A 15,632-nucleotide genomic window follows, 5' to 3' on the forward strand; every position below is an offset into this window, starting at 1 on the left:
ATCAGGTGCGATTAACACGGGTGCGGTCGTCAACGCATCCTTCAAAATCCTAAATGCGTTGAGGCAATTGTTGTCAAAATCAAATTTTTTGCCTGCCTCCAACGACGCACTCAGTGGTCGTGCTATTTTCAAAAAGTCCCTGACAAAGCGTCTATAGAATCCAGCATGCCCTAAGAAACTTTGTACAGCCTTCACGCTTGTTAGAGGTGGAAGTTTTTCAATTGCTTCTATTTTTGCTTTATCCACCTCCACCCCGTTCCGAGAAACTTTGTGCCCCAACACGATGCCCTCCTTTACCATAAAATAACAATTTTCCCAGTTAAGCACGGGATTCGTCTCCTTGCATCTTTTCAGTATCTTTTCTGGGTTGACAAGACAAACTTCGTATGTGTGCCCATAAACAGAGAAGTCATCCATGAAGATTTCAACAGAGTCCTCAAAATAGTTTGAAAAGATGGCCATCATGCACCTTTGGAATGTGCTCGGCGTATTGCAGAGGTCGAATGGCATGCGGCAAAAAGCAAAAGTCCCATATGGGCAGATGAATGTGGTCTTTTCCTGATCTTCTAGAGCAATCATAATCTGGTTATACCCGACATACCATCCAGAAAGCAGTAGAAGTCATTTCCTAGTAGATGGTCTAGCATTTGATCAATGACGATAGAGGGAAATGATTTTTCTTCGTGGTCGCATTCAGCTTGTGGTAGTTCCATGTAAATGTGCCACACTGTGACGCGGTATCAGCTCATTATTTTCGTTCGGGACTACTGTCATGCCACCCTTTTTAGGCACACACTGCATGGGGCTGACCCACGTGCTATCTGCTATTAGATGAATAATGCCCGCATCTAACCATTTAATAATCTCCCTTTTAAACGACCTCTTTTATCGTAGGGTTGAGTATGCGTTGATGTTTGATCGTTGCTTTGTGGCCTTATTCGAGACGAATTCGGTGCATACAGTAGGTTGGGCTAATTCCTCGAATGTCAGCGAGCGTCCAGCCAATTGCTCGTACATGTTTCCTCATAATGCTCATCAACGCATTCTCTTGGCCTTCATTAAGTTCCAAGGAAACTATTACTGGCAGCTTCTCATTCTGCCCCAAAAATTCGTTCTTTATGTGGTTCGACAGGGTCTTTAATTCCATTGTTGGTGGTTATACTAACGATGGTTGCGTTTTTCTTTCTTCTTTTTTTGTTGGCTCTTACTTCTTGAAATGCGATCATTTCAACTTTCTTGTTTATTTTTTTTTATGATCGCATTACAGGCAGCAATAGATGCACTTGCATCCTCTTCTTCATTCTTTTCGTCAAGCTTTTATTCTTCAATCAAATTCTGGTCGTCGTCTGAGTCAGGTAGGTCTTCTTCGTCAGGAAACTTCATGGCACGGATGATGTTGAACTTTAGCTTCTGTCCATTTATGGTCAAAGTGATTTTCCCTTTATGCACATCAATCTGGGCACGATCTATTGATAAAAATGGTCGCCTCAATTGAAGGAACTCTAAATAGAGATCCAGTGAGCGGAAGCGAATCGTTCCAAACTCCATTGAGAAAGAACACAAACAATTACAGTCCAGAAGAATAGATTATACATAATAAGTAGATTACAAGTATGCTTCTTAAAAGAATGAACAAGGGAATAAAATACAATACCTTTGAAGAACTCCTTCTTTTAGTATTCCCTCAATCAATCTCCAACGTGTCCAAATAAGAACTCGAACGCAACGATCAGAATAGCCAACAACACAAACTGAAGAATCCTCGATCACTATCGAGTGCAACTCGATCCNAAATAAGAACTCGAACGCAACGATCAGAATAGCCAACAACACAAACTGAAGAATCCTCGATCACTATCGAGTGCAACTCGATCCTCGACCCTCGAGTGGAATAAGAAAACCACCAATAGTTATCTTGGTATTCTTGGTGTGAGAATCCAGGAGTTGTGGGCTCTATGTGACTTTAGATAGAGGAATGAAGGAGGAAAACGATCGAGTAGATGATCGAGTAAGTGGGAGAAAGAAGAAGTTTATTGTATAGACTTGATACTCAATCATTTAGTAAGAAAAAGCATATCGTATAGACTTGCTACTTGATCATGTAGTAACAAGTAAACGAGTAGCTATCGTATAGTAAACTCGATACTCGATCGTGTAGGCTGGGAGATGCTATCGTTTAGTAAAACTATTTTACTCGATAGTCATTTCTTTTGTGAAACGGTACAATAAATCAACCTCTCGACTTGGAAAACAATTTTTCTTTTATCTCACAATTACCATAAAACTGCCAATAACCTCTCACTCAAGTTGGTTATTGAAGAAAAAGATTAATTAATTATCACATAATTAATATATTATAAATACATACAACAACCAACTTATCATATTATATTTATAACCTATAGTTTTAATATTTCATCATATGAAACATATAAACTATAGTTCTTTTTCTATTTTATGGTATTTAATATAAATCATATTTATATTAATTCATTCAATTAATAATGTATCAAATACATCATATCAATTATATCACATATAATTGAATCAATTTAATCATATCACATATAATTAAATTTCCACTTGTTAATTTAAATACTTCAAACTAACCCAAAATCTGATTCTCAACTTGAACCCATTGAGCTACCAAGGGAACCTTATGGACCTGTAGCTTGAAGCTCTAATGTTATGTGAATAACTGACTAAACTCTTTAATCACGAGATCCACCATTCATTAACTGTTGATCACTCCACTAAAGACCGACAGTTTCACTCTTCGCACTACAAATATATTTCTGTGTCTATTGGATATAACCAATCAACGGTGCGATGACCCTTCACAAATCGCTCGTAAGTACAGTTGGGACAATTTACCGTATTGTAGTTACATCTAACTCCTTAAGTACCACTGATTCCTCTAATTAACAATAAATCATAGTCCTACTATGACTGAGTTCTCTCTTGAGAGAGGATGTGACCACTATGTTCAAGACCTAGAATCAGCCTTTAAGGGAGCAATTTATCTACTTACCCCTACTTCGGGGAAGAAGTAAATTCCATATTGTGTAGTTGAGTTCCCAGCTCCCCAATCAAACGGATTCCCAAAATGGTAGGTTTGTTGAGTTGGTAATCTTGCCACTCTCACCCATACAAATCAAAGAACCGTTCTCATGAGCAGGAGCTCCCAACTTACTCAGGATTAAGGTCATGTCACCTATGATCATCCTAGTGAAATGTAAGTCTCAATTATGAACGGCGTTATAGAGACTAATCATTTCATGGTCTAGTCTTATACAAACTTTTTATATAGGATACCTCCGCTCGCATGTCTCCACAAGAATGGTCAGGATCAGACCTTTTGTAGTATTTTACAACACTTGTAACATCTACAAAGCGGGTCATATCCGTAGTATCACCAAGATAAGGTATCCCTTCTTTATCCTTATACTACAAACCATTTAGGTTATTACTTAAAGCATGATCCATTTGTATATCTCCACATACATGCTTAAGTTACATAAAATAACCTCGGATCTTAGTTTATTAGATTAGATAAATGCTTATAAAATCATACTTATTTTATTAATAACAATATGTTTATAGAGTGTTTACAAACTACGAGACTACTAGAAGAATTAAGATACCAATCCTAACATAACGATCTTGTTTTCTTCTGCTGCATGTTTCTGTTTTCCAACAAGTGATCTTCTGATTACCTCTTCCTTTTCATTTTCTGTATGATGACATGTTGAACTATATCAAATGTTTATGTCTTTGTTTTTTGTTTGATTATATGTTCTATAAAACAATTTTGGGATACCAATCCTTTCCGCATAAAATGTCATCCACTCTTTCATATACATCCTTGAAAAAAGAGACCATTATCTAAGGTTACTGAGAACTCATAAACTTGCCCTATTTCCACCTGACGAAATTTATCAACAATGTAAGGATCCTCTTGTTCTGTATTAAATATCTTTTATCTCAAAGTCGGTTTTGCTGTCAGTTGTGATGCTTCCTAGTAGCTACATGTGTCTAAGAAACAACTTTGTCCAATTAGGTTTCTTACTCATTAGAAATTTGGCATAATGCTTTCTACTACCAATGGTTGTAAAGCTTACTCAAAGCAATTCTCATGTTACTCTTTAGTCCTAAACAAGCATATATCATTATTTAGACCCTACTATAAATGAGTATGGAAATCTCTTTCATAATGAGGTTCCTGAAGCCCCTGGATACTATAGAGCATTAGTGATAACGGGCAGAAATGCACGTTATTACAACGCAAAGTTATAAAACAATGCAGGTTTACGTTGATAAAAATATTGCGTCAAAAAGTATTAAGTTCACAATATTACGATCGCATGCGTCCATCGCATGAAAACAGTTAACTTATGTATTTTTGTGCAGAATATGCATTGACGCAAGGCAGAAAATGCAATCCAAAGAAATCAACGGCCAAGCGCATTAAGAGATTGCGTTAACGCAAGGCTATGCGATCATTTGCGCTTGCGAATATCTGCTCAAGAAAGTTGCCGCATAGAGCCGGTGCATCTTGGTGGGTGCATTTGGGTGAAAAACATAATAAATCATGATGGGACAGAAAGTTGACGATGGTCGATTCTGAATTAAGTTGACAAGCCGTTAACGAACTACTGTAGCAAGTACACTAAACTTTTCGGTGACAAATATTCGGCGCATCAGATAGAAAATTAATGTCATCCCATTAGTGCAATCATAAGAGAGAAGAAGACTTTCACCCCGAAGTTCTATAAATACCAAAGGCCACCTTCAGTGAAGGAGTTCGATAGTTAGATAATTTTCTCCATAGATAGAAGTAGCCTTGTTCATAATTTTCTTATACTTAGAAGGCGGAGCGAGAGAAGGGATGAGACGCCGGAAGATCACCCTGGTCAGCTCAAGAGATAACCCAAGAGGCGTGAAAAAATAGAGAGAGTGTCGAATCTTGCGAGAGCAAGACTATCTTTTGAGTATAGTAAAGAAGAACAGTGTAAAAGCCTTGGGAAGTAAGAGATTGCTACCAGACTCTCTATTCTTATTTCATATTATTATTTTGTATTTCAATTATATATCTATAAAATGGAACTTGCTTATCTACATCTGTTCACTCTCTTAAAAGCACGCATGAGTAGCTAAATTTATCAAATGGATTGAGAAGAATTTAGCTAACATGACCTAGGATTTTCATTGCGTGCAATCATCTTGTCTTATGTTGCGCTCATCACCCCTTTAGAGCTACTCGAGAGAGAGTCTAAAGAAAGAACCTAAGACTTGAGAGAGCTAGGTTAGAATCTAGACTCAAAAGAGCAAGATTAGATCTGCATAAGCAAGAGATAGAGACTTAGAGATAAGCTCTGTTTGTCAACATGCATCGCATGCACCCTAAAGATAGGTTATGGTATTATGCGGTCGCCTTGTATGTGTGAGTGTCAATTGTCATCACATAGACAAGAGTAGAAGCTTATGTATAGGTCCTATAGACATCATCGCATATATCGCATGCGTTATAAAGCTAGAAACTGTAGCATTTGCGTTGAGAGATGATTAGCTATTTTATGTGTGTAGCATGATCGCATAACATGAATGCAATTCTATGAAGTGTTAGTTGAACCCCTTCTCAACCCGTTCCCCGCATATTCATCGCATCTTCCTTATTATTAACTATTTTCTTAACTCCGTCGCATATATTTTATACTGTAAACAACAACCCAACAACTCTTTGATTTATTGATTACCACAAAGTAATCTAAAAATTATTGTCGCATATTGTTTTCCTTAGTCCCTGAGTTTGACCCTGGACTTACTAGGAAACTCAGTAGGATTTATACTTAGGTACTGCTGAGAAAACGTGTTGCATAACAAATTTTCCATCACCGCAATTTTCTTTCATTATATCATCGCATAAAACAACGCATCAATTAGACAATCTAAAACACAACACCACAACATCATAATAACTGTATCTAACCTCTGTATATAGTTTTTAAGATAAAACCTTCCTGGTTCATCAATTTATCTCGATAATATATCCATCTCCATAGAGTTGATCGACTCGTTGCCCATGCTAGAGGAAACATATTATATGTGGCGCTCCAAGTCCAGGATTTGAAATCCAGATTCGGTACCTAATAGCCTCGACAATCCCCTACATCCCCTGCGACTTGGTTACGCTATCATATTCAACTGATAATAGTCAATGCATAGTCACATGGTTCTACCTTTCCTTTTATCAATTAAAAACGATGTGCTATAAGGCAAATTAATCATCTACAATTTAATTATCTCCCAAAAATTAAATCCACCAACTTTAAATTTCAAACCCACAATAACTTATCCAATTTTTCTTAAACTGAATTCCAATTTTCAAATCCTTAATCATATACAATTTGACTTGAACTATCTCCACACAATAACTCAATTAAAAACACAATATTCCTAATATCACCTAATTAATTCAAGACAATTAAATTGAAATTACCTAGAATTTTGGGATGTCACAGCCACCTTCACGCGACCAACTCTGACAATTAATTAGGGGCTCATGCAACTACCTTCGATAACAAAATCTGATGACCAACTCTGACAACCACCTTCAAAGACTCCGACAACCACCTCCGACTATAAACTCCAACGAAAATCATCTTCGACGATCAACTTCTATGACCATCTTCGAGCGAGCAACTCTGAAACCAACTCTGGGCTTTGAGAACCACCTCTGACGAAAAACTTTGACACCAACTCTAATATCACCTTCATGTGATCAACTTTGGCTTCGACAACCACCTCTATCTACAAACTCAAGCACAAATTATCTTCAATGATCAACTTCGATGACCACCTTCAAGTGACCAACTCCGGACTCTGAAAACCATTTCCGACGCCAAACTCCAATGAACAACTACCACCTTCATATGACCAATTTAAAGCTCCGACAACCACCTCCAACTATAAAACTCCAGTGAAAATCATCTTTGATAATCAACTTTGACAACCACTTCGAGCTATTATGAAACTGATGACTATTAAAGCATGTTGTATGGTTGATAATTATATAAATAATGATATTTTGTCTACATTAAGTACAATATCTATATATAAAAATTTATAACATATATTTTTATTTAATTAAAATCATATATCAAATCAGTGTTAAAGAATATTTGGAAACCATAAAATGGAGATTTTTTCCTGGAACATTTTCTAACAAGAATTAATGAAAAATTGAGATTTATTCTCTGATGATCCCCAAAATTTAGAGGAATTGAAAGCGGAATTGTTGAAGAAATATGATGGCATTCCATTGGCTGCTAAGATGACGGGAGAGATTCGATTAAAAAAATTAATGACAAAGTAAAAACACAGAGCAACAAAAAGAAGAAGAAGATACGATGTAACTCATGAAGAATAATCAGGAATAAAACTTTTGACCTCTCTTTGGTTTCTCATTTTACTTAACCATATTTCTACAAGTAATATAATGGGTTAATTGTTGTTCTTTGCCAGAAAAAAATAAACAAATAAATAAAGAAAAGCTTTAAATATTAAAAGAAAAAAATTATAATCCATATTTTATTTAAACAAAGATGGGTAGAATGATTGAATAAAAAAGTTTCAAAACAAAAATAGTAATCATAAAAGCATATTATTTAGAGTTAAAAAACTGCACTAGATACCTCAGACATATAAACTCACCTATATATCCCAAACATAGACTTATGAACTCAGACCAAATAACTTTGCACCTCAAACACAAACATATGAATTCCAGATATTTTATCTCAACTCATCCCCTTAAAACTCATTTGTTTTAACATAAACTCTTATTCCACAAAATTTAATAGGTTTTTGTATATGGATGACCAAATTTATATTGCGCCTCTAATGTGGAATGACCCCGATTTTAAAAAGAGCAATACTTGGGTGCATCTCAAAATGCGCTATCATTGTGCATTCACTCTCATCTCACACCTAAAATAGCAATAGAATATTTGAAGAAGAAAGTAAGGATAATTTGTCACGTGGCACACTATCTTTGGAGAATTTGAATCATTTAATGGGATGCACAGAGATAGTTGTAACCTATGATGCACCTAAGTATTTTTCTTTCAATAATAATAAATACTAACATTTTGTTACATCGCATGCTACTCAGATCATGTTTGTTACTTTCTTTGTCCCTCTCGCTTGCATTCATCCTTTAGATCCCCACACTTGTGTTTTCTCTTTCTTCTATTTAAACACTTGAAGCATAGCAAATCCTTGTGTTCCTCTCTCGGATCATCACACCAGCGATAAACTGTTAGAAGGTGGATGTAAGCATGAGGACAATGTTCATTTGGAGTAGGTGATGAGTGGTTGGCGAGTGGCCTGAAGTGCGAACATGAGCGATTATCAAAATGGGTGATGAGCGGTTAGACAATGGTCATAGGCTCAGGTGAGAGAGGGGGGACAAAAGAAAGAAACGTGGGGATAGAGGGAGCGAAAAAACGTGAGTGTGAAGGGGATAAAGGAGTGTGAGTAAGAGTAATGAATGAAGTAGCGAGCACAATCTAAATGGCACGTAAAATAAGCAAGATGTTAATGTTGATTGATTTCGGAATTCGGAACGTGAACGCAATTGCATATTAAAGTCATTCGTACATAAAAGCTCCAACAGGAGGCCAATTAACGCAACAATTAAATATGGGGTTTTCTACACATATAACTTCAATAAATATGCCCAATTACACAATTGTGTAAACTTTCCTATGTTTTACCCGAATAGCCAAATGGACTATTATTTTACACAAATGTGTTTTCATTGGTGTACATGTGTATCAATAGTTTATCTTATACATTTTATACTGGACATATTAGTTAACAGATTGATTTTACTAAATATAAAGTATAAAAGTTTATTGATATACCAAATATAAAGTATAAATGTTTGTTGATATACCACGTGAAAAATCGAATTGAATATTTTGAAGAAATAACAACTGTGTTTTAGGAATTGAAACATATAGGTGGCATACATACAAATTCGTTCAAACCCCCACCTTACAACCAACAGTTTTGGAGTTGTTTTATGTCGATAAATCAATCGAGACATCTTCCAATTCTATTTATTTTATTGTTTTGTTGTCATCAATTTAAGCATGTCAAAAGACCATAACTAAACTAACTAACAATAATGAAAAACCAACTAACCAACACTAGTTCGATTGTTTCGGGGGAAAATAACTAGTGATATCGTAGTACCTAATCTCCTCCTTAGTAACTGACACATAATTAAATAATTTAGTAATTTATCATTCATTTATTTTGTAGACTCTCACATAATTCTTAACTGCTACTTTGTGGCAAACAATGATTGAAAATTTTCTTTTGGATAACGTACATAATTTATGATTTATTTTCTGTTGGATAATACATCGGTACATCCCTCTATGCATCATACCTTCATCACTCACCAAATAATAATAATAATAATAATAATCAAAATATTTTTTAAAAGAAAATTTTACCTCATGACAATAGTTGGATAATTTAGTGGGATAGTGGGGCTTAGAATGTAACTAAAAAAAATGTCAAAACTTCATAGAAATAGAAAAAATACTTATAGACACTGATAGAATTCTATTAACGTTTATCACGTAGTATAAATGATAGACTCCGATAGACTTTTATCAATCTCTATAAAAGAAAATTAAATTTTCTATTTTATGTAAATAGTTTTCGAAAAGGGAAATTCTTATAAATAGAGAATTCCCAAAAATATTTATACTTTGTAGTAAAAAGTTCCAAAAGTGCTTTATTTTTTTTTTGTAACTTTTTGCTATAAAATGTAAATATTTTTAAATATTTTTTATATTTAAAAAGATCCCTATCGAAAATCTATTTTAAAAATTAATAATTTCCTTAATTTTAATTTTGCGTCATTCGTTATCCTCAGGGTTATCTCCCTCCGAAACCGACGAGTCCTCTCTCCTCCATTGCTTCCGGTAGTATCACGGAGGTTGGAAAAGCCCTACGCTCGCAGGGGCTTCTCATCTCACTCATCTCTCTGCAACAAAGTTCGTTCCGTACCAGTATGTTCCCTCCACTCTCTTATCTTCTTCTTCGACATTTAATCGCGTATGAAAGGAAAATGAAAGTACCAATTACTGGCGAAACAAGGATCAATAGTTATATTAACTGCTGCTATAATTGTGCCATTTCTGTTAAATGTTTAGCAGTGATATTATATGTAAGTGTTTCACTTGGAGTGTGAATTTTCTATATCAAATGTTATTTATCTAGAAGCTGATTGAGAAAGAAGATTGAAGGAGTTGAAAGAAGAATTGGGAGTAATGTCTGCGACGCTGTTGTCTTATTGCAATCCAAGTCTAGCTTGTAATTACGGGAGGATGGATTCGAAACACATGGCTTTCGGACATTTACGGTCTATTGGAAGTAGAAACAATGGCTACCGCAAGCTTACCGTGTTTGCCGTTACAGAAGGGTCTGCAAAATCGAGCGAGTCTGAAGAAACAATCCCTTCTTGGGCCAAACCTGATTCGGAGGAGCCTCCTCCTTGGGCAAGGGAAGAAGGCAAGGAAATTGGAACTCAACAGGGATTTCAGGTCCCTTTCTACGTTTACTTGCTCGCCTCATCTATCACTGCAATTGCTGCTGTAAGCTTCCCTCCAACTACATACTTGTTTTTGGCATCTTTTATAGTGTTGTTTTTATACTAACTGCTGCAGTACTTCCTATTTGCTTAGAAATTAGCAAACGACGTCATTACCTCCTGTTAACACAATCATTTATATGATATAAGGAGAAAACAACATTGTGAGAATTTTAACTTGTAACGTTGTAATTTGATGTCCTGTTAAATCACTACTAACTATGGTCAAAAGAATGCATTAATGGCTTTTGCAGACTGGATTATGGATAGAATGATTTTTTTCCCCTGAAAATATTTGTCAACTTCTTGGGGAACTGTGGCCCATTTGACAACCATCTGTATGATAGCAGTCTCTAGTTGTTCCTTTATCCTCTATTGCATATTTGTTCATATTTAGAATTAGGAGAGTGATGTGTTAATACACCGATCACCCTATTTTAGGTTATAATAAATTTAATTGTCAATACTTTATCACTTATCTTACTTTTTAGAAGACTCAATGATTAGAAATCAATATTGATTATAGAGGAAATAACATTACAAGGTTTGAATATAAGACCTCCTACTCTGATGTCATGTTAAATCATCAATGAACTTCAATGCTTATTATAAAAAAAATGAATTCAAAAGCTTAACATAATAAGTTGTGGTAAATTTAATTACATTAATACTTTAGCTTGATTAAGATGATTAAGAGATCATGTAAATGCAGTGAAGTGGTAGAGGTGATTGTATGTAATTAATTTATTTCTTCAGCAATGCATGATCAAGTTTGGTGCTGCGGATACTAATTCTAATTGAAGCCTTTTGTATGTTTATTGGAACGACTTCCAAAACTGCAGATAGGTTCCGTATTTGAGTACGTCAACCAGAAGCCTGTCTTTGGAATTATAAATTCAGACAGCATATTGTATGCTCCGTTGCTTGGATTTTTCGCATTTACTGGCATTCCCACTGCTGTAAGTTCCTCTGTCTCCAACATTTGCGAAGGGATTATCACATCTTTTCCTATGCGTTTATCATAGCATGAAATATAACATGAACCTTTTGCGCTGTCTCTTATACACATCTAGATGTGTATAAGAGCGTTGCACATAAGGTACTGTATTCTGTGTCAACTGCAAAGGAGGTAATAAGAAGAATGACAATACCATTGCAAAAATATGACCTCCCACTTACAAGGCTCTCTATCTAATTTCTCGAGACAGGCATTCCTTTGGTTCAAATCTGTTGAAGTTGCTAATAAGGAAGCTGAGGATCAGGACAGAAGGGATGGTTACTTGTAGAATATTTTTCTCTAACACGAATTTATTGTCCTTTGGAAGCAATAATGCTGTTCCTTCCCCACCCCCACCCCCACTTGTGAACTGTACATTCCGTATGAGCATGCTACAGTGCAAATGATGCTAAATAGGCAGTTATTGCCGTATCAGATTTTCAATTTCTATAAAAAGTATGTATATCATATATTGTTTTTATTTAATTGATAAACTGGTTTCCTTGAGATGGAAGAAAGTAAGAAGCAAAGCAATGGATCACAAGCCCAAAACAAAAGAGAGCTCCAGAAAAAAATTGCAAGAAGGGACAATTTTGATAAATATTTGGTAATAGTTGAGAAGGACCAGTAGGAGCTATAGAAATGGGTCAAACTTTGTACCTCTTTCCAGAATCCCTCCGTACCTTTAAAAATCTTCTCATTCATTTCTCTTTAGGTAGATGTTCCAAGTGTTAGCCAAGGAAAGCAGCTATAAGTATCTCCTTCATCATAGTAGGAGAAGTCTTGAAGCCATCCCCACCCCTAAAGTTACTAAAACTATGAATTTTCACATCTTAAGAGAAAGTGATCCAAGTCATTTAGTGGGGAGAGGGAATGCATGTTTATAGACTGAATGCACCACTAATCTAACTGAATATTTAGACATATTTTTAATATTAATATTTATCTTATCTATATGATTATAAAAAAACCCCTCAATAATACTATAATAATAATACCCATGGGCCCATCATTAGAATAAATAAATATTTGTTGTGCATTCATACTAAAGTTACCAATATTTAGAAGAGCAGAGAAAGAAGTTGCAAGAATCAAAAGGAAAACAGGGATGGGTGTGATTATTATAGAAGAATGTGGTAATGGTGGAATCTGATTGTGGCAAGGCAACTTGATTGAATTAATAACTGATACTATAGATGTGCTGCCGGATGAAGGCATTTGGGTGAGAGAGAGGTGAAATTAGGCTCAATGCTTTGCCACTACACTTTTCCTAATTCGCTTTCGCGCATGTATTAGCTAAAGACTGCCTGTGCTAACTTTGCTTAATGAAGTTGCCTCCGTTTCAGGGTAAGAAAGGGTTAAACTACCAGATCAATTCTTGAAGTTTCAAGTTTGTGTTAATAGAATTTTTATTTTTTTAAAAAGTATTTATGAACAATATTTTATAGAGTGCGTACTAAATTTCTAAATTTTAATTTGTTGTCTATTATATATGAACTTAAAAAAGGGCCTAACGGATCTCTAACATCAGTATTTTAAAAAAATTAACAAAATTATTAGACAAGGATGAAATGAGTTCAGTGACCCTTTTTCAAATTTTAGGACTGAAGTGTACCTAAGTGTTCACTTTTTTTTTTCAAAAAAATTCGAATGTTCTCAAAACTTCATTGCATAAATGAGAAATATGCCGAAATTGTTAAAAGAAATTTGTAGGATGTCCGTACAACTATTACACTTTATATTAAGATCTTCAAGGAGTAAAACTTGGTGCTACTTGGAATGCACCTAACTTTTCTGCTCTTATCTCTTCACTTATTTATCTTAATTATTATCTTTTCAGGTAAGTAATAAGTAATAACATTTTATACGTCTAATGTCTATATTTCAAAATAATATTTTGCATTTCACTTATTTAACTTATTATTTTTTCATGTAAGTAATAATCTTTTATGTGTCAAATGTCTATATTTCAAAATAGCATTTTTCTTGAAAACATCAATTTCGACCCACATTGTTATTTTAAACTCTCAATTTTCAGTTCATTTATTGAAGACGGTAGTACGTAGATTAGAAAAGAATAAAAATAAAACGTATAATTTTCAAATGATTATTGAAAATAACTTGTATTGTGTATATGAGAGAAAAAAAAAGTATAAAATTGTAACAATCCCGACTTTTTACTACACTTATAGGACGCTACTATATGCATGCATAAGCTTGACAATTTATATTTTTCAAGAAAAATTTAATAAAAGGGACGACTTTTATTTCTAAAATAATAATGTCATAATACACTGTTCGGGGCATCCCGACTCTAATTTAGAATAAATTAAATAAACTAATAAATTAATGAATGAACAAACAAATTAACCAAAAGTTCTAAATGCTAGACTTCTAACTTAAATTATGCTAAAGTAAAATAAAATAAGAAAGACATAAGGGTGGAAGCATTGACATGTATCAATGACTGGGTCACGAATTCCTCTTGTCATTCACCAGACTCAAGTGCACATTATGCATTGGAGGCATAAACATAAGAATAAGGGGCGAATCCAAAGGCACGCTTTCATAAGTAGTGACCCTGGAGGGACACAATCATAGACACGAGGTGTGAACTTGAAGGCTTACAACATATTATGTACATGGCCTAATAAAGATACTAACAGACACTATCAGTCTAACATAGTTCAAAACAGTCTCAAAATACATCTATCATTTAGATACCACAACATTCACATACAATGATATCATAATTTCCGCGGCATAAACATAGGCCTTCGTAATTCCCTCAACAGTTCAACATAGCAAGTCATGACAGTTCAATCCAACATACAGAATCATGCTTTAAGTACAATCACATACTTAACAACAACTTGGGTTCGAGGGCAAACTGGTAGTGTGATAACTAGTAGAAATACAAGTTATTGTAATCTCTTATTTAGAATTATGAGGGCTAAAAGTAGAATATGCGGTGATTATACTAAGAATTCATGTGAAAAGTAAGCTTGCGTCGATTAGCATAGGAAATCTCCGCTAACTCAATATTATACGTTATTCCGCGTTGAAATGTCTATTTTTTTTTGTAGCTATCACAGGAATTGATCGAATGCGGTGAATCCCAGACTATCACAAGGGTGATTGCGTACGTTCATCGCATGGATGTTGCGGCTATTGATCGCATGCGTTCATCGCATGGATGTTGCGGCTACAAAGTAATAACCATGATAGAAGGGTGATCGCAAGATTGGTGGAATGCAACGGTACTTCAGCAAAAACAAGCATGAATGCATACCCTGGGAGTACCGAAAAGATGATGTTGACATTTCACCTACTGCGCCGTTAGTGGCAGAGGTTCAGAGCTGGATCATCGCGCCGTTAGTAGCAAAGATTCAGAGTGGGACCATTAATGCTGTCGGTGATTGAGCTCTATAAATAGAGCCTTAGAGCCCAAATTCAATACATTCGAGCTTCTGCCTTAAGGCAGATCCTTGTGATCACAGATGAGAGCGTGAGAAGACATTCTTTGAGAGTTCTTCATTCATTTAACCCATTCCGAGTGATGACCGGAGCTTTGCCAGAGATAGATCTCGAGAGAGACTACTCCACCGCCCATCTATGGCACCACCAACATCCTTGACATACATCTGATAGAAGCAAGAGATTGCCTACATCTAGCCTTCCATCCCTCATCTTATCTCTGTATTATATTACATTTTGGCTTAAGACATTAATATATTTTGTAATCAACGCATCTCTTTATTTCCTTCGACACCATCTTCATTTTATTCTTCTTTATACTTCCATTGCAGCGAACTAAGTAAGATTGCAAGCACTATTGCATAATCAATCATGCGACATAGACATATGAAGCATGTAGCAAACCACTGAGAGGTGTACGTTGCGTGAGTCTAGTGAGTTAATCTTCTTTACTTAGTGTGAGGCTGTAGCAACGCTTGTCTATGA

General features: G+C 35.2%; 1 protein-coding gene across 3 annotated transcripts; it reads left to right on the forward strand.

The window, feature by feature from the left end:
- Positions 1 to 9,920: 9,920 nt before the first annotated feature.
- LOC120072709 lies at positions 9,921 to 15,165 on the forward strand. Of its 3 annotated transcripts, none has more exons than XM_039025171.1 (4): positions 9,921 to 10,091; positions 10,306 to 10,676; positions 11,515 to 11,631; positions 14,756 to 15,165. In XM_039025171.1, exons 2-4 carry the CDS (start codon positions 10,353 to 10,355, stop codon positions 14,903 to 14,905), a joined length of 591 nt encoding a protein of 196 aa, XP_038881099.1. In that variant the 5' UTR covers positions 9,921 to 10,091; positions 10,306 to 10,352; the 3' UTR covers positions 14,906 to 15,165. The 3 variants fall into 3 exon arrangements, with proteins under 3 accessions (XP_038881099.1, XP_038881098.1, XP_038881100.1); XM_039025170.1 differs by having other exon boundaries at positions 9,923 to 10,091; positions 10,303 to 10,676; positions 14,756 to 15,163; XM_039025172.1 differs by lacking the exon at positions 14,756 to 15,165 and adding an exon at positions 11,881 to 12,163 and having other exon boundaries at positions 9,928 to 10,091; positions 10,303 to 10,676.
- The last annotated feature ends 467 nt before the right edge of the window (positions 15,166 to 15,632 follow it).

The sequence above is a fragment of the Benincasa hispida genome, chromosome 3 (genome assembly GCF_009727055.1).
Source record: "Benincasa hispida cultivar B227 chromosome 3, ASM972705v1, whole genome shotgun sequence".
Taxonomy (NCBI): Eukaryota; Viridiplantae; Streptophyta; class Magnoliopsida; order Cucurbitales; family Cucurbitaceae; genus Benincasa; species Benincasa hispida.